The sequence below is a fragment of the Zophobas morio genome, unplaced genomic scaffold (genome assembly GCF_036711695.1).
Source record: "Zophobas morio isolate AGI-343-1 ecotype UQ-CSIRO unplaced genomic scaffold, CSIRO_AGI_Zmor_V1 ptg000017l, whole genome shotgun sequence".
Lineage (NCBI taxonomy): Eukaryota > Metazoa > Arthropoda > Insecta > Coleoptera > Tenebrionidae > Zophobas > Zophobas morio.
Window position 1 is genome coordinate 14,659,010 of NW_026972122.1, and position 27,003 is coordinate 14,686,012.

General features: G+C 33.3%; 2 protein-coding genes and 1 non-coding gene across 4 annotated transcripts in view; all 3 read left to right on the forward strand.

The window, feature by feature from the left end:
• LOC135130698 (LIM domain transcription factor LMO4.1) overlaps positions 1-27,003 on the forward strand; it is a 330,823-nt gene that overhangs the window by 74,375 nt on the left and 229,445 nt on the right. The window lies entirely within an intron of this gene.
• LOC135129964 (uncharacterized) lies at positions 7,975-9,377 on the forward strand. Its single transcript, XM_064057235.1, has 4 exons — positions 7,975-8,350; positions 8,746-8,904; positions 8,988-9,100; positions 9,147-9,377. Exons 1-4 carry the CDS (start codon positions 8,263-8,265, stop codon positions 9,375-9,377), a joined length of 591 nt encoding a protein of 196 aa, XP_063913305.1. The 5' UTR covers positions 7,975-8,262.
• Positions 17,977-18,050, forward strand: Trnas-gga (transfer RNA serine (anticodon GGA)). Its single transcript has one exon. It is a non-coding gene; the product is annotated as a tRNA-Ser (tRNA).

Sequence of the window (27,003 nt, forward strand, 5' to 3'; positions counted from 1 at the left end):
AAATTCGTTTTCAAAATTTAGGCAACTTTACTATTCTAGAGCAGAAGCCAGATTAACAAGTAAGAAGGAGAATCTACCGCAACACATACCTACACATCGGATACAAATGCGAAAAATCTGCAAGAATTCTGGCTCTTACAATATTTAAATGTTGCTGGAAGGCTATTTGTAGATATTGTGTGTAAATTGTAACCTGTAGAGATTAGGGCCTTTTGCAGGCCATTACTGGGATTTACGATTTGTGTTTTTCGGAGCGTAATTTCTGTACATAAAAATTCCGACACCTTTGTTTCGCGTTGAACAAATTATAGTTCCTCTTGTCTCGTCCGACAACAATACCAACACCTTAGTTATAAGCCAAGCAAGCCGCTCTGAGGCAATTATTATTTTTAATATCCTAATTAAGCGACTTTACACATAAATCAATACCGGTAATAATGAGCGAGGAATGCAGCTAGCGCGAGCGATGATATATGCGCACCAACGCTACGTTCGTTATAATCACATATTGGCAATTAGTTAGGGGACTAAATTGACCACCATCATTATCCTTGGATGATTTATTTTAAGCGATTCGACACGAGTTAAATTAGAGCCCGAGCTTGATTGCCCCCTTCGCCGCCCCGACGCTTGTCATCGGACGCGCCGTTATGCAAATGTTTTGGATAAATTAAATATGGAACTTTGGCGTGAGCATAATGTTCTATGAACTATCTGCATACGTGAAAATGTGTAATGAATCAGGGAAATTGATTGCAACTTTGTAAATTGACAGCGTGACTGATTGACTTTTAATATTTATTCGAATGTACTAGCCAGTTCTGGAAATTGACGTCGTAAAATCAACACATCTGTTACCTCAACTTCGCTAGACATTATTGACTATTATTACTATTCGAATTTAATTGTATAGGTACTATGCACATATGGAAAAAATACAGAATGCGACTTAAATGGGCTTTATCCCTACCTTTTTATATGTTACTAAGAAATATTCAGGTTTTAATAGTAACGCTTATATCACTTTACATGCGCTTTGCCTGGAGGTAGTAAATAATGTTAGTATGCAGTGCTAAGTAATATTTATGGGTGAAGTAAAATTGCTGGCTTGGCTCGTATTTTTTCCAAAATTGCTCTAGCCCGGAGCAAGTTTTTATTTTTGGGGTATATAGACTTCAAGCTAAAGCAAACACCGCAGAAACCAACTGTAGCTACTTACCACAGTTATAAGTTTATAAGAATTTTCAAACACTATTGACTAATATTTCTCTGTTATTAGCCCACACAGAAGAACTATATTTATCAAAATCAAAGAAATAGTTTGATTTGGTAGAATGCGACACTTTAATTAAAAAACAATGGTGGGTAAAACTCAAGAAGGGCAGCTTAGAAATGCCTTCTACCAAAAATTATAAACCTATATAGGCGGCCGAAGTCTTAAAAATTTCTCAAAAATCTTTATGTAATTTACAAAAAAATACAGATTCAAGTGACACGGAGCACAAAGAGAATATGTCCACTACTATTAGAAATATAAAAACTCAAGTAAATCCTCTATATTTAATGTCAGTCAGTGAAATTATGTATAAAATGATTGAATCTAACGAACACGTAACTATTAAGTCGCTTCCTGCTAGAGTTATGGAAGAGATACCTGACTTTGAAGTTGAACCCAGAACACTAAACACATGGATTAAAAAAGTTGGTTTTAAATTTTATAAAACTAATAATTGATTGTTTCTAATGGAGAGACCAACCATTTTAAGCTAAGAAGACTAAAATTTTTGCGTCAATATCAGCACCACAAAAAAAAAACAAAACTATACAAATCTCATTTTCTGGATGAAACAGTATATTTAGTAAAGGTAGTAAACAAATTTGGAAGACGGTTCAGCAGAAACTTAACGAATTAAAAAATGTAGTTCATGCTGGCAATAAACACGGATTTACTGAAGGAACGTTTCAAATTTTTAAGACAAAAACAAAATCTGGCGATTGTGATAACATGAACCATGAAAATTTTGAAAAGTGGTTTAAAGAGCAATTAATATCCAGTCTTTCGGAACCGTCTCTTATTATAATGGATAATGCAACTTACCACACTTATGGTGTTTATTTTAGTTTTGATAAGTAGGTTCACTGTACTTATATTTCTGCTTTATTTGTAGGAAGAAATTCCTTGAAAGAATTGGACAAAGAAAAAAATGGTGGCATGGTTAAACACAAAAAAGATAGATTATCCTGAAAAAGCGATGAAAGATCAGATTTGGAATCTTGTGCGCAATAGACTGCCCGAAAAATTGTATCATTTAGATCACTGTAACCAAGAACATGGACATTGTGTCCTAAGACTTCCGCCATACCACTGTCATTTTAATGCAATTGAAATGGTATGATCGGGATGTAAACGAAAGTACGATAAAAGTATTCCAAAAACAAATGCTTCTCGTGTTGATGTGCTGAAAACTTTGGAAAATCTAATAACCAAGTTCCCAATATAGGTGCACTGGGAAAATAGTATTAAGCTCACGGAAAAAATCACAGATTCGGCATGACAAACAGAAAAGATTCTGGATAATTGTGAAACAAATCAAGTCATTATCAACGTTAATTCCGTTTCAGATGATAGTGATAGTGAAGATGATGACAGCAGTGTTGATGATTTAGAGTTGTGTTAAAAATTAATATCTAATTAAAGAATAAATCTCATAATTACTTATTTAATTAATTTTGAACTTCTGCAATTTGCATTGATATGTTACCATACAGTTATTTCCAGAAGTAAAATACTTCAACTTTCTACGTACGACAATAGTGTCTTCACAATATTGTGACTACAGTTTTGTGAGTTACACAATTTTATATGTAGCTCCTACAATGTAAACATTTTACAAATTGTGGTGTTTTGTCATAGGCTTTTTTGAACGTTAAAATAAAAAATGTTAATATTATGTTCATGTACGTAGAACCTTTTATTCGGTTTATTGTGAACTAAACTTGTTTTCCTCCTTCCTCCTGTATATTCTGTGTTACGGTTTACTACTTTTAGCTATCATAAACATTAGTTCTTAAGCATCATTTAGTAATCAGTTGTAGATTTCACTCTATGTCATTACTGTTTCAACAGTTTTAAACATCGGTATATTCTACCTTGCTGGGCCTGTATCTGTGTTTTTTTTTAAATCTTATGTTAATGTGTATTTTTTTGTCGCAAACATTGTGCACTTATTAATTCAACGAAGGCAGTTGGTGGAAGCAACTGTTTCCCGGACTAATGCCACACCGGAGGCTAGATTACATCCGTTTCACTGGCGTCACTCCTCCTCACTAAATTCTTTAGCAGTCATCTCTTTTTTTATTAAGTTTTTTCTTCTCGATGTGGTTTAATTGTCATTCATAATTTCTAGGTCATCAGGATTTTGGACTGTGATGAAATTTTACCACCACTTTGGGGATTGTATATACACTAATCCTTATTTGAAAGGATCTGTTTTTTTGGTGCACATGTCTAAAACCCACCTTCCTGGGTATATTTGATAGAATTTACCCCTCGCTACTTTCGTCTTCTTCAGTTGTACATTTTATGAATTATTATATGTTAGGATAGTATACTCCATCACTAAATAAATTGTTTAAACTCTAAAGGAGAGCAATGAGGATTGTTGCAGGTATTTGATATCGTGAAGATTGTAGGCCATTTTTCATAACCAAACGTTCTTACTTTACGATGTCTGTACGTACAGCGCTGTCTTGTATATTTGGTAAATAGTACTCAAGCCCATCGGAAATTAAGAACATATCATAATCGTAAAGCCAAAGTGATGAATTGTTCATGACTTTAGTTACAGCTTGTTGAAGTTGACCAAATGTAAAATGTTCATACTTCATACTTTTATGTTAAATTGTATAATGTATTGCCAAACATATTTAAATGTCTTGGATAATTTGTACAACACAAATAAACTATATGTTGGATTCGTGAAATAAAAAGGTTTGTTTCAAAATGACAATAGGATATTAACAGTAAATCTATAACTACAAGCTTAGGATCAACTAATTTCAGACAGTGGGTTTCACTCTGGAGTAAGACACCTTTATTACGATGGCGTATTATCACACTGGAATTTTTGAAAACGAAATACAGAAATATCCAGTTCTTCCCTGTAAGAACACAATGGAAAATCCAACATTTATGCAGAGATTATGTCTTCCAGTTAATAATTTTCATAAAATTATTGGAAGAAAATTTGTTGTATCTCTACAAAACTACTACAGTCCAAGAACTTCTTTGACTTGATTATGAGACTCATATGTAATACTGCAACTGGTTTGAGAACAATTTAAACAATGATGATTTACTAGATTGGATATTCTTTAGTGGCAAAGCTTAGTTCTACATGTCTCGATATTTGAATTGACAAAGCTTTTAAATATGGAATGTTGAAAATCTCTGTCACTTTGGGAAAACCTCTTTTGCGTCCAATTGTGGTGAAAGTATGGGTTACTGTTTTCGTAGACGTTTAACTGCCCATTCACAATGGACATAAGGCATAACAAGTACATAAAGCTTACATAAATACATAAAGTTGAAACGATGGAAAACGTGTACCCCCGTTCACAGTGGACGAACGTAATTCTTATGCTTATGAACGTTTTATGTAATCCTTGTGTGCGTACACAAAGTTGAAATAAGTTCAACTTTGTGCACGAATTATGTCAAAATTATGTTAAAATCTAGGGACTTTTGAATGCTGCTATTGAATTCCCTTTGACAGTTGGCACTTGGCACTTCACACCTTTGATTATATTATATAAATTATAATCAAAGCTTCACACTGCGAGTCTGTTCTGTACTGCAAGTTGTCAAGTTCGAATATCGTATGAAATTGTAGGTTAGATATTTTGATTGACTCAGTTTGAGGTTAGCCATTTCTATGTTTAGCCGGGAGTTATTCCGTTCTGCGTTTGCGCAGTTTAACAATTCTTACAGAGTTCACTTTGTCCACTGTGAACGTAGATAAGCATAAGCCAGACACAAACCAAAAACGTAAATTATGTTATGCGCTCGTTCTTATGTCTTATGTCCATTGTGAATGGGCAGTAATTGGTCCAGTTTTCTTTCACGAGACCCCTAACGCTGTACCTATATGTATATTATAGGGAACCAGTTTTAGACGTATTTATTTATACCGCAATTGCACGATGGTGAACCAACTGTTGGGTACTTTTGACAAGATAAAGGTATTTTCCATATAGTATGAAATTTGTGGCAATATTTTTGCATGACAAAATAATAACTGTGACCACTCATTAACTCATTACTCTGTGTAGTGAGTTAATATAAAACCGGAAATGTTTGAGAACATTTTTGAAAACACAACAGAACATCTATTTTAAATTTAATGCATTATGCTAACTCAAAATTGGCTTACCACAAAGAATCAAATGACATTTAAGTAATTCACTGATTTTAAGCAACATTGAATACAGTGATAATTAGAATATATTAATTTTTAACTGTGCCTTTAGAGATCGCAAAAATACTAATAAAACTCTTATTTAAGCTTTTCTTTCAACATCCCGTGTATGTTGAAAGTAAAGTAAAAAATTGTATGGCAACTCTATGGTGTAATTTTAAAATTTGAAGGTAGAATTAGTTTATCGTACGATTGTGTGTGTAACGTGTTAAAAAATAAGTCTTCAACGTAATTAATTGTCTGACTTACTTTAAGGACAAAACGATCGTAAATATAACTACGGTGTATAAATAAGTTTACTATTCGTATTCATAAAAAAACACAAACATGTTTTGAATATAGCGCTACAATTTACAAATAAATATCGTGCTCAGTTAGAGCGTAAAAACGAAAATTTATTTAAAAAAAAATGCTTTACAAAATATTAACTTGTTTCTTAAATGCTGTTGACTGTGTCAGAAGTGTATGAAACATACAAATGAAGTTCAATTAGTTCCCAATTTTTACTGGTAGTGCTTACAACAAGTAAAATTAATGAATTTATAGCATCGAATATCACAGCTGAAGAAGATGGGTATATAACTGAAAATTTACCCAAAAAATGTAATGGGAAAAATGCTTCATTCAAAACAAGCTCTTCGTGAGATCGTTTATGCTACTCTAATTGATGATACTTAAAGCCCATTTGTAAGAATATAAGAAGAACGAATAGATAAACATAGATGTGACAGTAGATCGCTGGAGTCACAACTATCTATGTAATATGACATAACGTTCCTTTCGCAGAGATTGCAGAAAGAAGATTAGAAAGTAGCTAAATTTTGCACTCTTTGTATATATTATACATATATACATTTATAAAACATCAAATAAAATAATAATTTCCTCTTAATGTGCGAACTTAGCATAATTTATGGACACGAGCATTTCCGCCTTAGGAAAAACTGGGTTTTCAACCAATTAAATGCTTTCTACGTGTAAGAATAATAGTAGTTACAATTTCATATGAAACGAGAAGTAATAATCTCTATGCGATGATTGATACCTAATTATAAGACGTCAGGATGCGGTAAATAGGGTTAGATATGAGCAAGTAATAAAACTTTCCAGTGCCTGAAGTTGCGAGTAACGGGTCACGTTATTAAATGAAATTGTAATTAAGGATAATAACTAACCGTTCAGCTGAAACTTTGGTGTGGTTGCAGTCGATTGTTTCTATCGTTAACATTTTGACTTGCAGTGACACGAAGTTAATGAAGATTATTTGCGGCCTGTACGAAACGCTAATGAGATACTAAACTTGTACAAAATATTGCAGATTTTGTTCTGCATGAATTGACTTTAATTAACGGTCATTATACACCTATACTGCTGCATTCTATAATACTGTAGCCGGCACATACAGTTAACTTACCGTAAGCGCACCTACGCATTTAGCGATTTTCTCGTTTTAACGATGCAATTTTCAGATCACTTAATGTGTGCTTTTTTTAGGCGTCTGAGTATTACTACGGCGTTATTATCGCATCTAGTAAGAAAATCCTTCTGTTTTTTTATTATGTCAATTCATCAACATTCTACAAGATTAATCCGTTCATCATACATAGATGGAAAAAACGTTGTTCGGCATAGCGTAAAGCATGATCATACATTTATGAACATGTGGACGAATATGATAACCCTAATCTGTTCCTGGCTAACGTTAGCGTTAGACGTTTCGGGTAATTTCGTTTCTCATCAGCTAAATGACCGCGATAGGATCATTTCATCAAGAAGGCGTTGATTGCACGCCTGTGACTAATTTGTTTGCAACCTAGCGTCGTTTTAAAATATTATGATCAGAGGACCAAGGTAACACGACCATTAGCTCAAAATTGCTTGCCGTCATATAAACACACATTAATTGCATTGAGGGTGTATTAGTAGAAATAAAACAAGATAGATAATTAAAGATTGTAAACTATTTCGATACGGAATGGTGTTGGTCGGATATAATGCCTGAATTAAAAGATTGGGATCAGTTTGCTCCGTAAAATTAATTACCTATTAAATAGCCTGGACCGAGTCTACACGGAACTTGCCACGATAATTAAAATTTGTTCTGTGTGATGCATTTTGAATTTCGTCTTTTTTGGATGAAATTAAGCAAATGTACAACTTTTGTGTAATCACAAGAGAGATATGGAATTGTCCTAGTGAAGAATTAATTAAATTTGAATTGTTTATAAAATTTTAAACAAGTATATTCAGCCTCTCTATTTTATTATCGTACTTAATTATCTTAATTGATTGGAAACGCAGTTAATTATTATTATCATTGACTAAATTTATCGGCTTAGGATCCAATTTAAGTTGACTTTACGTGTCGTGGAAAATTGAGTAAACCACATACACAGTAAAAAATATTGCTGGTGTAATTTTAATAAATGTGTTTTTCAAATTACACCAACGAATTCGGTGTGAATATAACCACCATTTTTGTAGATTTAACACTAAATGGTGCACTTTTCAACTAATATGCCTCGTTTACACCGAAACTGACGTACTGAAATCGAACCAGTGATCACTTTTACACTTAAAATAGATACCCCGCTCACAGTTCGGATGAAGTCGCGCTGAACTACACCGGCGGTGTTACACGGCGCGCCATGAGCCTGTCGCGTCTGCGCAATTCTTTCTCTCACATCGCAATTCGCAAAACGAGAAGGCACCAACACAACAAGTGGATATTATATTATGGTTTTGGTGGTTTTGGCTATTACTTGTTTGTGTTATTGTGACAATAATGAAAGGTGTTAAAGTTAGATACAACAATATTACGAAATGGATGATTCTGAATGAAGCAGTCTCATTTCCTGACTTTTGTGCAGACAGTAAGTATAAACGTCTGGTGTCTATGGATGATGCAACCAAGGGCCCATTAGGAATACATTCGCAAGTGTGTTTAGTAAATGCTAAACACATAAAAACATCGGTCCAATAGTTTGTAGATCGTTATTATTCGAAATTTCAGCGGTATATCTAATGTGTAGGCTTTTGCATCAAAAGAAAAATAAATCATAAGTATAATTAGTAAAGAGCGGATACTTACAGCCCGCACAATTTATTGACTGCTACGTGCGACTTGATCCACTGTAGTGGAAAACGAATAAGACAGTGTGAATTGGTATTTTTGTCCGCTCATTATTAATTACTAATTAGTGATGATGCTACTTTTTTGTAATGAACAATTTAGATGTATCTTCAACACTAAGTATGATTTTTGTAGTACAAAAGAAATTTAGTATCGATGGAAATATTATTTTAATGGATACAGATGGCGCAGAAATCGAGGAAGATGTCTTTCAATTATTTATCACAACCAATGAATCCATCACATTTGTAGCAGTGACGAAAGAAACAAGGGATTGTGGCATTTTCTCAAGCGGTAATAATTTAATTTATGATCAAATTTTATTGTGTGCCATTTCATATACCTATTTAACATAACAAAAATTAAATCACGTTTAGGCTACACTAATCTTGATTCGCCTTGCGATGAAGCAACACCAAGTTGTTCATCTGTTTCCACGTTAACTACAACTTCGTCGTTAGATGAAGGTTTATACTTGAATGAAATTTTTGTAAGTTGAACAAATTTAATTATCTAATTTCTGAAATTTAATTTAGGATTTACGGTCTCAAATACGTCAATCTGGAGGTCAGTACATATTAGACGAATACGAAAAAAATCAATTTCTTACGGATCGAACTAGGATTCACTTGGTGAATATTGTGGCAAACATTCTTTTTAACATATATCAACACAATGTTCCAAAACTGGAAAAGATGAAATATGCTGAAGAAATTGTTACCATATTTCCTAACTTAAAAAATCCCGTACTACTGGCGGTTATGTAAGTTTCAGGAAACTTGGTGCCGAATATGTATTGACTAAATTTTTAAAGGAAATGTTTTTCAACGCACAAACAAATGGAGGTTATTTGGCCAACAGACTACGAACTTTAAATAGAATTAACAAAACGAATAAGATCACTGAAAAAACTCTGCCTCCACCAAAAAAACCGAAACTTACCGAACCAGGCCCTAGTGAAGAATTGACCCTTGAAGTAGACGAAAATGTAATATTTTTAAAAGAAGCGGATCCAAAAACACAGGAACAAACTATCAAACTAAAAATGTTAGATACATTTCATTTTCGCAACTTTAAAAAAGACAATGTTTTAGAACTTTTCCCAAGATTTATAGATACATCTGGATTGGTTAGACAAATATTATTTCATTATATATTCCATTCAGTGTTTTTATTTTGTAGATTCAGCAAGATTTTAATTCTATGTTTCCGCATTGCGCAGACGATTTTGAGGTTCAATTCAAAAAGCAAAAAGAAAAAATTTTGAAAATTTGTTTAGCCGTGTCTAGTTCAGAACTAACGAACATTGAATACAATGACACAACGAAAACATTTTTTTCTTTAATTAAGATGCTCCCTCCATCTCCAAAAGGAAAACAAAAAGCGTCGAAAGTGTCCATACAACAAGCATTCTCCAAACTGATTGTGTTTCAGCAAGTATGCATTTTACTTATTGTTTTTTTATAAACCAATGTTTGTGTAATTTTTTAGAATAGCACGTCGCTGCAAGAAATAATCAAAAGTACAAAAAATACTCAGCCATTCATTCTGGCAAGAGGATACAACAAAGCAGCTGTTGATGAGTATGTAGTGATTGTTGATGGGAATGTTTTACCTGAAAAATTTTCAAATTTTGTATTAGCATTCGATTATTTATTTAAAGTTCACTTTGTATTAAATTTAAAGTATGATGTAAATTTAGAAACTTTTTTTAAATTTATTCAGGTTTACTTTTATAAGGTAGAAGTAGATTCGGTGACATTTACTCCAAAAATGCATGAATTAAGGGCACGTTTATCTGTGTAACAACTTGTTGAACAATGTATTTGAACTGTACGTATTGTAAAAAAAAGTTTTTTGACATTAGTCAATTTATGAAACATTTAAAAATTGCACATACACTTTACGATAACCCTAACTTACAAATAAAATGTTGTCATTCTACATGTTACCAATATTTCTGCACACTGAGTGGCTTCAGACGTCATGTAGTCAAATGTAAACAGTCAACTCAAGCACAGTCAAAATCAGTTTTAAGCAATGTAAATAAGTTAATTGCAAATGATGCTGCTCTTCTAGATGAATGTAATTCTGTTGATGAAATTGGCGAAACTAATATTAATTTAACATTTACAACTTTTTGCCAAAAACTGCTTTCATTACAACTGCCCATGTCTACGTTACAAACAGTATTAGATATTACTGGGGAAACTTTAGATACTGTCATGGAATATTTCCGTGAAAATTCTACAACCACTCCAGTTGTAGTACTCACGAATATGATCTCAAAAGAATATGACAAAATCAATACCACTTATAAAATTCAAAAACTAGCAAATTCAGCAGTTCACCCTAAAGAAGTAACAATAGGAAGTCGAGTAGACAAGGTTTATGACAAGAAACTGAATATTTATAGAGAACAGTTCAAGCCAGTCACGTTTTGTTACATATCTATAGTAGAAACTTTAAAGTATCTGTGTACAAATAAATTATTTTTATCATATCTAACCAAACGTACTTTCAGTGAGCCGAATGTGTTAAGACATTTTGTTGATGGCGAATATTATCGGTCGTGTGATTTTTTTAAAAATACTGATTTTCATTTTTTACTCCAGCTTTATTTTGACGAGTTTGAAACAGTTAATCCACTAGGAAGTAAAACCGGTGCTTACAAGCTAGGAGCTCTTTATCTCATTATTCAAAATTTGCCTTCCATTTTTAACGGAAAGTTAGAAAATATTTTTTTAGTAGGTTTGTTTCACTCCGGTGATATAAAAAAATTTGGCTTCAATAAAATTTTACAATATGTCGTTGATGAAATAAATATCCTAGAAACCGTTGGAATAATAGTTCATAATTTTGATAATCCCATAAAAGGAACACTGACATCTATTTGTCATGACAACTTGGGCGGGAACATGCTTCTAGGGATGGTAGAGTCATTTTCTGCAAAGTATTTTTGTCGATTTTGCCTAACTCCAAAAGATGACATTCAAACGGTAGTTTTTCTACCGCCCACGTTTTTTGGTTTTCTAATAGAGCTATTAACGCACGCAAATGACGTCACAACAGTTCGTTAATAGCGGAAAGGCGTGCTTTAATAGATCTGGTGTAATTTAGATCGGTAAGATTGGTAGCAATGACGAGAAATGTCAGGTGAATGTCAGTGGCAAATCTAAACTTAAATTTCCCACGTTTCCGGACGTGTAACTTCTTCGCTAGACATTTTAACCAATTTTAAATTACGAAAACTCGAATTGATTCGAATTACAATTGTTGTTGTGAAAATTCGAACCTCAAATATTTCGTGGTTAGTGTCAGACCAACCCATCACCAACCACGACAAAAGTCCCCAGATTAAAAAAAATGCATATTTTAATTAAATTTGGGGAAAAAACGTGTGCGGTAGAAAAAATAGTATAAATAACTCGTTCATAAGGCCATTGAGACACTCATCCTTTATATAACTCGCGGCTTCGCCGCTCGTTCTATAAACTTGGATTCGTGCCTCAATGTTTGCCTTATGAAACTCGTTCTTTAATATACTATTCTGAAGAAAATCTCACTATTCGCACTAAAGACGCTTATAACTTACATTGTGACGAAGTAAAAAATAATAAGGATCCAAACGTGCTATCTCATTTTGGAATCAAAGAGAAAAGTGTTTTAAATAATATGCATTATTTTAATATGTTTGACTGCCCAACAGTTGATATAATGCATGACATTTTGGAAGGCGTTGCTCAGTTTGAAATAAAATTATTATTGAAGTATTTTGTAGACAAAAAAATATTAACATTAGAGACCATTAACAACAGAATATTGGCTTATGATTATGGTTATACCGACCGATCAAATTTTCCGAGCCCTATAACATTGAATAAACCTGGTCATTTAATTAATCAGAAAGCCAGTCAAACGTGGTGTTTAATAAGATTTTTACCTCTTATATTTGGCGATTTATTGACTGATGAGTTAATGTCAAAATGGGAAGTTATTTTTTCGTTATTAAAGATTATGCAGATCGTATTTTCTCCAGTAATTCCTCGAGAAGAAATTAATACCTTAGAAATACTTATATCCTATCACCACCAGAAATTAAAAGAAGAATTTAACGCGAAGTTGTTACCAAAACATCATTTTATGGTACACTATCCCAGAATCATTAAAATAATGGGTCCATTAGTGCATATGTGGAATATGCGCTTTGAGGGTAAACATAATTTTTTCAAAAATACGATTGCTAAGTTAAAAAATTTCAAAAATATTTGTAAGATGTTAAGCTGCAGACATCAACAGTTTATTTTTTCTAAGTGGGAAGAAGGACATTTGCAAGAAACAACACTTTTTGGCCCTACAGTACTACTTAATATAACAACATACAAATACAAACATATTTTACTAAGTTATTTTGAAATGAGTGAAATTGATGCATCTATTATTTTAACAAAATGGTTACACTTTCGAGGAATTCGTTATAAACCAAAATTTTTAATATGTTGTTTGGTCTACAATAATACACCTCAGTTTGCAGAAATTATTGATATTTTAATTGTTGATAATGTACCATATTTTATTGCACTCCTTTATCAAACTCTTGACACATATTCTTATGGATATGTTATAACTCCAATAGATGAAATTGTGTTGAAAAATTTGAATTTTATACCTCATAAAGAAACTTATCATATTAGTCAAAAAACAGGAAGTGATGCTAGGTATCTTGTCCCAAAAGTTATATTTACGAACTATGTGCATTAGAATATTATAGACATTTAATGTTTTTTTTAAGTGAGAATGTTTATTCAGTTTATTATTTTTTGTTGTTAATAAAGGTTTTGCAATAATATAATATTCTTTTTATTTACATCCGAGTACCGATTGATTTATCACCAGATGTAGTGACAATTTAATCATAAATTTTATTAAGTTTACACCTATAAGGATATCACTAACACCAATGTTTATAAAAATAACACCAGATGTACGATTCAATTAACACCAAGTTTTGGTGCTTAAAAAAATGGTGTAAATTTACACCAAACTATTGGGACCTCTGAGAACACTGAATGGTGTTCTGTGGTGTGTTATGGTGTTCAATATTTTTTACTGTGTAGCGACACCAATCAGATTGCTTATAATTAAGCAAAATTTATTTAATCGAAAAAAAAAACAAATTTGGGTTGTCAGGGATCAGTAACCATGTGTATTTTGTACCTAACTTACATTGTTTTACATTACCTTCTTAAAATTACAAACAATTAATACGATAAAATTAACAAAAACATTATCTCTAATTACAAAGCGGTATCTGGTGGGTGTCAAAGAGGATGTGCTATCTTATTGTATGCAACATATTCGGATATGTATATTTGATGCTTCAAAGCGTTCGAATAAAACATTATACTAATGTGCAAAGTACATTTACATAAATGTAAGTACATGTACATAACTTGTTCTTATTTTGCAAAATATATCAAATAATAATCAATCTAATATTAATTTCCGAGAATTTTCTGAAAAAGCAGATGTTCAACACCGGTTTGAGTATAATTCAGGGAAAATGTTACACTCCAGTAATTTTCGATGGCGGTTTTGTGCAGCGGAAAAATCAAACAGTTTTGCCTCTAACCGTAGTAACTAGGTATAATTTATTTATTCCTGAAATTACTTTGTGGATGCAAACGTATTATTAATTCGAATTATAACTATCCTCAATCGAAAAAGCTAAACTCGAAGTGTTTTACATTGAAAACCAACGGAGCATTTATTCCGCAGAATGCAAAACAATTTGTTATGAATTATTATGCATTGCAGAGCAGTTAACTTGGAAATGGATAATACATCGCTGCTTCATAATGACGCCAATCAAATAGATGCCAGTATTACGACTGTTATTATTGTTTATTGAGGTAGCAGCACTTCCACTTGAATGTAATTCATAATTTTCCACTTTCCATTTAATCATGAAATCATGGATAACCTGTCTTCTCCACAACCCAACACCTGTTGTTGTTTCCTCACCCAATAATTATTATATTATGTTGCTCAATGTTGCGGCACTGACGACACCAATTTCAGTGTGTTTGCTGATGGTATCGCACCGACCTTGAAAAAACACCCATGGTGCCAAGTTCACTTCGCCCCCCTTATTTTACCGAAACAGAGTTTTTTTTTAATGTCACTCAGTTTTATGTTATTCATCAGTCTAGAACTTACATATTACCACATATTATTCAATTGAAATGCAGCATTAGCAGCATGCTGAATTAGAGTAGACCATGGAAACAGTTCCTCGAGTGCTTGTGTTCTTTGGATGTGACTACAGTATTCGCCATGTTCTGTTGTTCTGAAGTTAAGCTGTCTACCTAGTCACCCTTTAGTGTTATTGTGTTCGTCTTGGAAATGTCTTTTCTACTGATTGAAGTCGGCAAGTGTGATTTCTTCAAGTACCTATATATAAAAGAATTTTCTGGGGAGGAACTGTATAGAGTATTTCTACGAAATTCAGAGTACAACTGGTTTGTTACAGAAACTGTAACATGTAGGATGTCATTGTCTGCCCTGGACACAAGGTGACGTAGAAGACAACAAAAGAGCAATCCAGAGAGTGGAAGTGCACTGGGTCTAAGTTAAGACTTCAATTAATATGTAAACACAAAACACCCACTATTGAAAAATTGTCAACGCGTTTCACCAACCACGTTGGCATTGTCTAGAGAATACTAATCTGTTAAAAATAAACATATAGTGTTATTGTGCACCCAGAGATCGAAGAAGTTTTTTAAATGGAAAACCCCGGACTTACATTTTTGTCGTAAATATTGCGCAAACCAGTGGGTGGAAAAATGTAACCAATCGAGTCATTATCCACATCTTACATCTTACTTCTTCCCTTAAGGATATAAGGTAGTCTCGAATGTTAGGCAATCTTTGAAATGTACTGTACGGATGAGACCAAACAAGGTCCAAACTCCAGTCTATACAGTTTTTCATTGAATTGTCTAACATTTCGAATTTGCAACTTTATAGCGGAATAATTTCATGTTTAGTTCCTTTATCCTGTTAGAACTCAATTGATTTTTGTAGACTAGTAAATGAAGTATTGTCTTATTATATTGTATTATATTATTAAATACGGGTTCTTCACATGTGTTGAATCATTGTTTGAAATACTCCGCATTCATGCTGTCATGATAATCTGATGATCTAGAATGAGATGAAAATACTTGTCCAGAGTCTTCAATACATCCCGTTCGTCTACCTGCATTTATCATGTGAATCTTTTGCCATTGCAGCTACCATGAGAGGACATTCGTTTCTTTCTTTTATTAGCTGAACGTTATTCTCTACTAATTTTTCTTATTTAGTGTTGTGGCTGGTGGCTAGACAATAAAGGCCGAAAGTTCTTAATTTTGACCGGAGAGTTATTTGTACCTCGGGCGGTCGCTCACGAGACCTACTGGAGATCGCTCTCCGACTATAGTATGCCAGGTGCTTCCTCTCCGGACAGGGAGCTGGCGCCCGAGCAACCGTCCCCGTAAAGGTGGCCTCTTCGCCAAGACCAACCAGGCGTGTCAAAAGCGTCGCTAGTCGGTTCAAGGAGCGCCATTGACACCCCACAACCCCCATTAAGTTATCATCGAAACCCGTAACCGCCTTCGTCACTGTCATCGACTCCCGGGTTTCGTCGCAATGTAATTCTTCAGTACTTTTGATCTAATTTATTTTTCTTTCAAAATACCGGCAAGTAAATACGACCCAAAGTGTTCTTTTTATGTAAAGTAAAACGCATATTTTGCAACAGCACCTGATCTTTAATTTCCGGAGCTAATGCGCATAGTAATTGAACTTATTGGATGTTTTATGAAACTCTTTTAAATCGATTAAATAATGATGAGCATCCCATTGCTCTTTTTTCTGATTTGAGCAAAGCTTTTGATTGTATTAATCATAAAAAATTGATGGAAAAGACTGGACATTATGGTATCCGTGGGGTGGCTCACGAATGGCTATTGTCATTTCTGGGTGAGCGCTCTCAGTACGTCTCGATAAAATATCTAAATATCGAAAAAAACTATATATATAATGTAAATTCGGATCTTTTAACTACTACGTACAATGGGAGTACCTCAGGGGTCTCTTCTCGGGCCAATTTTGTTTATACTATATATTAATCATTTATTTAAGAATGCTGATCGTGATACTCAATTTACCTTATACGCGCATGATACAACGTTACTGATCTCAGACAAAGACGCAACGAAAATGCAGCGTATCTGTAATGAAGCTACAGACACTGTGTTAAACAGGTGAAGGGCAAATTCTTTATATCTGAATCAAAATAAAATCACATATCTCCGGTTTCACCTAAAAGATATACAGTTTGACCTGGATAATATAACCTTGTCGCTGAATAATAAGAATATGTCGAAAGATGACAATGTTAATTTTTTGGGCGTAGCTATAGATGATAACATGAGCTGGTATACACAATGTGAAAAATTAATAAATAAATTATCTAAGACAAGTTTCTTAATCCGTAATATCAGGAGTGTATTAGATATAGGGCATTGGTTTATTATGCTCAGCTGGACTCGCAGCTTAGGTACGGGATATGTACCTGGGGCTCATCATCATCATTACAGAAGCTGTTTCTTCTGCAAAAAAGAATTGTGAGAGTTATGGTAGGGGTATCATAGCGACAATCATGTAAAGTATACTTTACTGAATTATGAATTCTGACTTTACCGTCATTGTATGTTTATGAGTGTTGCACATATTGTACATAAAATTCAGGATAAATTCATAAAAAATTATCAAATCCATGACAACAATACAAAACAAAGAAATCTGCTTCATGTTCCATTCAAGAAAAAAAACATATGTAAAAACTGTTTTTTTTTGTATCAGGTTTAGAAATATAAGTATAATAGCTTATCTAAGGAAATTACAGCTACTACAAATTTGCGGCTTTTTAAAAATAAGCTAAAATATTATTTAATTACGAAAACAAATAAAATTAAAATTGTTTTTTTTTCAGCATTATGTAAAACAATTCGCTGTTTGATGTAGAGATTTTTACCACAAAATAATTTTCAGTTAAATCAACGAACACTTTAATCAACGTACATCGGGACCTAGATCACATGGCCAAAATTATAAAAATTGTTAAAATACTAAACAAAATGAGGAACATTTATCGAATCTGAAAAGAAAAATTCACTGCCACTAGTTGTGTCTTCTGATCTTGAACAGAATTGTTTTTCTAACTTGTTCTAAAAGATCTAAAACTTCTGAGGAAAGACTTCTTTATTTTCTTTTGTGGCGGCACAATAACATGTCGGTAAACAGAGAAAGATAAGTGGCCTCGTGGTCCAGTGGTTAAGATACTTGCCCGGAAAGCATAGAGCCGTGGGTTCGACTCCCACCGAGGCACAACATTTTTCTCTGCTTACCTACACTTTGAATTTTTTATTGAAGAAATCGGAAGAAACGGGTAGTACATTGAAGAGACCTTCATAATGACAATGAAGATCTCTTTAATATTCCACTCGTTTCTTCCCAAAACTTAGTGTATGACTTCGCCAGTAAGCTTCCAAATCCTTGTTTCGGGATTCTTATTTTGAAAGCTGACCAATTGGTGAAATTGTTTGATCCAAAATCGAGCTGATTAAGCTACCACAAAACAAAAATGAACAAAAAGTGGCTTCTGAATTTTATAGTACATTAATATCAGACGTTATTTGGTATTCTAAAGTAAAAAGTAGGTACATCAGGATTTGCCCAAAGTAATCTTGCAGCTCAGTGACAGTTTTAAGGTTTAAATCGCATTAAACATCATCTTGCATATTAACAGATAACAAGACGAGTATTTACAATGAATGACATGTTAATTTAAAAACTTCTTAATATAGCAAAGCTTTGTCCTGCTGTAATGATTGGTTAAAAATGCACTATACTTATAAGGTGTACATATTACTCGTTTCATAGAGTTATAAAAATTAGAGAACTTGGGATTTTGGACAGGAATTCAAATAAACGATCTCACAAAGTAAGGGTCAAAGCACCTTTGTTAATGTTTACTGTAATTGTAGCCACAAATAATTATAGGGTTAACTACCTGAATTAAGTTGTTCTTAAAAATTTTCGCAGGATATTTATCTAAATGAGTCAGCATCACAAGCTTCCTAATCGCTAAATATAATAGTAAGTTCGCTATTGGCTACAAGCCACAAATAAAGACACATAAACAAATAAATAGCCGACTCCCTTAATGATGTCGAGAACCGCACAATTGAAAAAAAAAGTTGTCGATTTGCATTTAAAATATTGTGTTCGACAGGGGGTCTTTCTACACGTTTAGCATAAGAGCCAATTTTGTCAGAAAGTTTCAAGCAGTAGGCGTTCGCTACTCGTTATACTTTCTAGTTCGGTTGACAATGCGGTACTCATAGAACTGGCAGCTGATTTGTTAAGTTATAGCAAGAAACGTCAACATTAATTTGTTTTATAGTTCAAAGGTAGATTAAGGCAAACTCTAAAAGACGTAAATATAAACAATTTCTGAAAGTATCTATTTACACGATTCCTACGATATTTTTGTGTGGTATATATATCAATACATCTCAAAAAATGAAATATGAACGATAGTAAAAACCATAATGCGTCAGCTAGTGTTTAGGGATTTGTGACAGCGGCAGACTATTTTAGTGGCCTTAAATAATTCGACTAAAAATTTAATGCTATTTAGTGCTCTATCACAGCAACGGAATAACACACCCAAACTTGACACAAAATGCACACGTGTTTTGCTGGTTTCGTTGGACCATAATCAGGTGCCGATAGTGCCTAGCTCTCCAGTTGCTGTAACAACTGCATCCAGAAATCAAGAGGTTTCTATATCCTTTTATGCTAAAGAGTTAAAATATGACTCCAGCTCTTCTGCAATACGTTCTCAGTAAGGTTAAAGCCACCCTAAAAATCACAATAAATAGTGGAATTATGATACACGTCTTTAGCACTGTATCAAGCTCGAAACATCATAGCTCCCTTGCGGCCCTTAGTCGGTCGCACACACTCGACACATCATAATTTCCCGATAAAAGGTCCCCCATCTGGAATTAAATAATAATTTCTATATCGTTGACCAAACATTAAGCAATTGCCGAAGCACCATTCATAATGGAGATGGCATTGCGTCGCGAAACGGTATTGTGTGCCCGTGGAATGCCAAGAATAGGGGAGCCCAATATATTTCACCGGCAATGAGTCCGATGGCAGCTTATGACTCGCTCGTAGAAACGAAGGCAGCGCAGGGAGGGAATGGGGAATCCCTCACCGGGCCACCGATCAGCCGACCGAACATCCGGCCGCTCGCACTCATTGTTCTCTGGGGCTGTGATTGTCGGAGTCGGCGGTCGGAGGGGGCCCCTCGGTGCTGGCTTCCAACGCCGTCGACACTCGTGAATAACGGCTATCATTGTTGCTGGAGATCTTCTAAAAACCCACATATTGGAGGGTAACTTATTGGAACTTAACTGATTGTTGAGTTTGTAAATACTTGTGCTGGCAGGAGATTTCTACTGGAACGCGTGTAGGGATTTGCGAAGATCGAAATAGCACTTGATACACCGCAGGATTAGAATAACTTAACAAATACAAATTATTTTCACCTACGCTGAAAATAAATATGTAAAGGTGAGTACTTGCATAGGACCTCATTTGCTTTTGTTGTAACATTAGACCATGTATTAGGATACTAGTAAAGTTTCGTTTATAAACAAGCGTAATAATTCCAATAAATACATAGATGGCTTTATCAAAGTTCGGATGATACGAATGTATTAATACTAAACATCAAACTGGTATTCTAATTTTTTCCTTCAATGTCACACGTTATAGTTAGAGTTTTACTGTCTTTACAGTACAGGAAGTAAAAACTGAATTAGTTCATATAGTGCGGGTTCTTACTAAGTATGTATTTCCATTTTCTATAACATTAAAGTTTTAAAATATATGTCTAAACAATTAGTTTTTTTACAATTTCTTTTTGTCATGTTTTTTTCCTTGTATGTTTTAATCCGTTTTGAGGGTGAAACACTTCTGCAGACAATGAAATTAAAAATTAAAATAATTTGGAAGTGATAGAAATATATATCATTTGGTGTAGTAGATAAATGTCAACACTTCAAAATACTGGCAAGAAATTTTGATTTTTGCGTAATACTTGAAGTGGCTTTTGCAAATTATCGTGACTGAAAAAACTCTGGATAATTTTCTTTAATTGAAGTCTATTGGAAAAACTGAAAATTCTGAACGATCCAAAATTTTCATAAATGTTAAACTTCTAAATCTACTAAAACCAATTTCACTTACCCAACCATAAATCTAAAGATTCATTCAGAAGTTTTTTTTTTGCAATACTATTTTTCCTGTTAAAAAACAAGATGATGAAAATCTTGAATTTTCCAGACACTTGTTAAATTACAAATAAATGTCATATGAAAACGTAAAAATAAAGTTCAAAGTTTCAGTAATGTTGGACTTGAACACTACCACGTAATAAGTAATCAACGAATCAACCTTGTCGGATGGTTACATTTTAATAAAAAAATTAAAATTTTTCACACTTCATTACAGATCAAACATTCTGGCAGTTTTGTCAACAGGTTATGAAATCACAAAAATTGTCGTCCGAAACCAACATAACAACAATTCTCGACTCATGGTCAGGTGAAAAAAGCAAAAACAAAAATTAACTTGATATTTCCTGGTTGGTTTTAAAAGTACTATAACACAAGTCGCTGCACTTGCCAGAATGTGATGTGCTATCCTCCACTTCTATGTTTTTGAGATTCTGCTTACATTTCATCAAATAATAATAATGTCTATACACACATTGATTGAATATTCAATATTTATTTAATCCTAAAAAATCATAGTGAGAATAGTTAATAATTATGATTTTTTTTTTAATTTCTGATCTAGTCACCCAAGAGTTTGAAAAGTGGGCCGTAACTTGAAGTTGCGAAAATGATGTTAAAACTCGAGGTTATAAGCAACCCACCAGAAGACAACTTGTTTGTTCTAAGAGACGACCTACGTAATTTGGTGTGGTAATTGGCAGCGAAAACTAGATGAGAAATAAAAAAAAATCACCCGCTGTAATGTAAGGAACGTGCAATTATTTAAATTTCTAATCTAGGTAGGCTGGTAGTTTAAAGCGTAGGTGCATATACCACACATCCGTCAATGTCAAGTAAAATGCAGAAAAATAATAAACACTTTGAAAATTGGTGTTATCAACGACAAGACTTTTATTTCAAAGCCAACCTAGATTAGAAATTTAAAAAAATCCTATATTTTAATGTAGTAATATATGTTAGATAATTACACAAATTGCTTTTTTTCATAATAATAATAAGAATAATAATATAAGAGTGATTTGCAGGTGTATTTTTGTTCTTTTTTTTTTGTCCAGCAGTGTATGTGTATCGAATAACCAAGTACAAGTATAAGTTTGAACCTTCATTCTTAAATTTGCTATATGGTTGATTGTATAGTTTCCGCGACTTGGATAAAAAATCACTTCAGAATCACCGATTCAGCAGCTTTAAGAATTTCTTGCGATTCTGGTGTTGCATTTTGATTGTGAAATTAAAAGTCCAGGGTTTCTACAAGTGATTGTATTGTTGAAGTAGGTCATGGATGTGTGCCGCCTTTTACTTTATGCAAATGTTATTAAATACCCAAGGACGCACGACAAATACCACACGGATCGGTATTACTGGTTGCCTAAATTCTTCATATCTCAAAAAAAAAAAAAAAATTAAAACTAATTCATTACAATAAAAAGAAAGGAATTTATTGTGGTTAAACGTCACACTAAACGATGAAAATGTTCACTATTTTGTTAAAGGCACATACTCACTCTCTTTTTAATTTCAAAAATCCCTGAACTTTTCAAAAAAATATGTTTTCCCATAAGAAGTGTTTTGAAATTTACTTTGGATGAACTGTTTTTAAGAATAAATTTCCAATTGTCCTCGTTGTTTGAGAATTTTTTGGTTCTAGTGATAAGTAATAATTGAATATAGTAGGCAAACGTGTTGATGTCAGTATCGTAATTAAATTGGGGAAAGTTATTGCCTTTTATTTTTGTTCAAATAATTAAGTACTTAGTCCAAGTGTAGTATTTACAGATGAAATGTGTTCCCGTTACTGTATACATTATTGTAATGTACTTCTTTCTAAATTTGGTATTTTGAACCACTGTTTTGTATGATTGCTAATTGTAATGTACAATAGCCGTATCGAGATGGCTTTGGTAAATTTTAATTATGAATAAAATTCGAAGTGTTGCTAATAATCAAGATGGATTATCCGTATTTTCTGGCTCGTATATGTTGCCTGGGTTTGACGTTTTACGAAAATAAGTATCGAAAAACATTGTAAAGTGAATAAAAAAAGCAAAGCGATGTGGCCTGACAGAAGGCGTCCAAAGGCAAAAGTTCTTTGAAGGCTCGAGTGTATTAAAGAAGTTTCCATTATAAAATTTCTCAATCAAGTTAATTAGTAATCTGTTAATTAATTAAATCCATCATCGGTAGTAATCTAAAGCTGGTACTTCAAAGTATTGCAGAACAATTTCCTATATATCGTTAATTAGACGTCGTTTGTAATTAGTGGAGGCAGCGGCTGTAGTGGCGGTGGTGGTGCTGGCGGCGGCAGCCATCGATTTCTGCAAATATCCCCCTTCATAAAACAAACTGGCCGCAGGCCTAGGTGCTTAACAACATTAAACCTGCTCCACTAAAGCATCACTGTTTAAATATCTAGTTTTTCAGCATAAAAAAGTAAGTACATAGTAAAGACCGCAGAAAGTGAAAAGTACGTACAAGGGGTGAATCCGTTGTTAGCGCCAGCAAAATTTACGGGAATACATCGATGTTTATTGTAAAATCGAGACAAAGGATAAATTTCTAATAACGAACGCTGAAGTATGACACAATTGGGGGTGATTCATCAACATTTTAATTAATACATAATTAACAACCGCAACAAAGCGATTGTCTCGCATGCCGCACACAACCCGAACGTGCACATTCTACGACGCTAATTGCAAAACCAGAGAAGCACTCTCTGTTTTCATGTGGAACTTTAATTGGACCGCCGAAATTGTCACACTTTTCAAAGAACTGTAGCCAAGACATTGGAAAATACATACTTAACGCCAGTCGGTCCGCTGAAAAATAAAAATTCAATATTTAGGTTCTGTATTTTTATGAAAGTATTCTAGGTTGTTGCACTCTTGTGAAATTATTACATACATGTGGATAACGGCCTTTTTTGGCAAATTAAACTGAAAAAAAGCTAACAGGGGACGAATTTGTTTAATTTCGTCTTATTACATTAATAAATTGTTTGTTAAAATTTTTCTTAAGCATAAAAACTTATGTGTGTGTGCAATTTATATCCCCCCTTCTTGTAAATCCAAAGACTATAATATTTGAATATTTGAAGCACTAATTGCTTCTCATGATCTATTCAACTATGCACTACTTCTTCTAGACGACTTCAACTTGCCTGAATTTGTAAACTGGTCACAGCAAACCATGAGTCCTGTTTATGTTTGTTACTTATCATCTTAGAACAGTATGATAGTGTAGTAATCATATGGGGAGAGTTTTCAATTTGGTTCTCAGTAAAACCTACTGCAATGTTTGCAAGACAATTTTCATCCTGCTCTCGAAATAACGACAATTATGGAAAAGTCTGAATATAATGTATCTATTCCAATATGGTGACATGCTTGAATACAATTTTAGGAACGCGGATTTTCAGTGTCTATATCAGGATCTAGCCCATATAAACTGGGTTTTTATTTGTATCAAAAATGATGTTGATTCTATTGTTTCTATCTTCTATACAAAATTAAAACATGGTTTTGAAAAAAATGTCCCAAGAAATTAAATCTTCAGCTTCATATCCTATCTGGTTTGCAAAGGAAATACTGTTTATAAAGCGAATATATAAAGTCTGGCTGAAATTTAAACAATCAAAAAATCAACGACATTACAATGAATTTTAAGAAACTGGAGCAAAGCTGAACATTGCTAGCTCTATAGCGTACAGGAATCACGTAAAGAAATTGAATTAAGACATCAGAACAAGTTCTAAGCGCTTTTGGAGTTTTGTTATTTCTTTAAACAAATCAACTTCTATTTTCCCTGTCATGAATTTCGATGATATCTCAAATCCCCAAGAAATTGTCAAGAACTGTGCAAATTATTTCTCCGATTCGTATCTTCTAAAAATAATATTTAACAAAATGTTGGCATGGCGTTTTTCCTTCGAAGTGGAAAATTTCCCGAATGCAACCTGTTTATCTTGCATAACAGAATATATAGCGATATTGATAATACCATCACTTTTCACCAACATGATTTTATTGCTGGAAGATCCACTTTAACTAATTTATTGGAATTCCAGTCTACAATGTGATTGGTGCTACTCTGCAATTTAGTGCAATCTTCCATGGGGTCAATACAGCGATAAATTTTTGCACGATACTTATCATTAGATAATCACAAACAGGTTGATGTCTTATACTTAAGGCCTTTGATATATAGATGATACGAAATTCATTCAAACAATGAACAATTTCGGATTTTATAATGATTTTGTTACACTTGTATGTATAGAGAGTCATATTTCAGAAATAGGTCGCTTTTTGTACAGTACAGGAGGCACAGATCGTCAAAATTTGTACAAAAATCGGGGTTACCCCAAGGCTCGGTCTTGGGACCTTCATTGTTTCTTTTTTTTCATAAATGATTTAACATCAAAGTTGCGTATCCCATATTTACTCTATGGCGACGACTTAAAAATGTATCACTGTATTGACTCTATACTCGATAGAAGATTGGACTAACTTGCAGAGTAGCATCAGTCATATTGTAGACTGGAATTCCAATAATATTCTAACATTAAACAAAGATAAATGTTACATTTTACTTTTCTCTCGAATATCTTCTGATATTATTTTTAATTAGGTATTCGCTTGAAAGTAATTACTAATTACATTACGAGAATAGAGGCTTTTAAGAACCGAAGTGTCGAATATGTCATTTCTTCATCTTATAAAACATTAGGGTTTGTGATACGAAGTGGTAAATATCTGCAGAACAGCAACAGTGTTAGCATATTATACAAATCTTTAGTTAGAGCTCGTCTTGAATACGCAAACGTATCGCTCGAAAATGTTCAAAGGAAATTTGTAAAATATCTAGTTTCTACCTTAGAAGGTGAATATCCAGTGGGGGGTTACCCAAATGACTGATTACTTCAAAGAATTCAAATTCTGTCTATCAAACAGAAAAATTTATTTTTCAATTAAATTTCTGGACCAATTGTTTAACAATTTCATCGATTCTCCTCAGATTTTGTCTAAATTTCGTCTTAAAGTACCATCATGTGATTGCCAAAAATATCACACTTTTGAAGTTGAAACAGCGAATATACGTATTACCATTCTCCTCAATACATCGCATGCTAAAAAATGATTCATCTATTAAAGAGGAGGTAGATATATTTTCGATCACGTCACGAGGTTTAAAATTAATTTTTACTGACATTGCATGAGTCAAAGTTATATCCTTTTAGGATCTATAATAAACTTTTTAGCTGTAGTATGTTAAACTTGATTCATCAGCTTCAATCTCAGTATATCAGTCGCGTTATTAAGTTGGCTTCTAACTGGGTTCTACTTACTAGCCAATTTACATAATAATAATATATAATCTTTTTTTCTTTAGCCTTGAATAGGTACTTCTGATTAACCTTATAAATGTTTGTGTTTGAGATTTAACGATTTGGGTTCAGGGCTTTTGCAATTTCTTAATCTTGAGTCTTATTCCACTGTACTTTCAAAAACTGTTAGAGTATTTTTATTCATCGTGTAAAAAATTTATTTTCAAGACTTTTCTTTTTAAACATGAAAAAACTACTTTTAGCGAAGCTTTTCGTCGCTTCGTCTAAAAATCTCACCCTTAATTTTCGCACTAAATACTGTGAACAAATATGTAAAAGAGACATTGAAAATCAGGAGAGCAATCGATTGTAAGTGGTTAATTGACATACTTTGAACTTCCCGCGCTTTTAAAAACACTTCAATAATTCGACACAGAGAGCTTGCAAAACATTTCTACTTTGTGATTGGATGACGTAAAATGGCATTTAATTTTACTGTATCGGCTTATACAAGGTGTAATTTGTACTATAGTGGGAAATACAGCTAATGAAGAAACTTGAACAAATTTTTGAAATATTTGCTGCAAGCCAGTAAGATGTATCCATCATTGAAAAATGCAGATTGTAAACAGTTGTATA

Coding starts and splice junctions, on each gene's coding strand:
- LOC135129964 (XM_064057235.1), top strand. CDS start 8,263: ATGAAAGGTGTTAAAGTTAGATACAACAATATTACGAAATGGATGATT. Junction 8,351..8,745: donor TCCTGACTTTTGTGCAGACA/GTAAGTATAAAC, acceptor TGATTTTTGTAG/TACAAAAGAAATTTAGTATC. Junction 9,101..9,146: donor TATACTTGAATGAAATTTTT/GTAAGTTGAACA, acceptor AATTTAATTTAG/GATTTACGGTCTCAAATACG.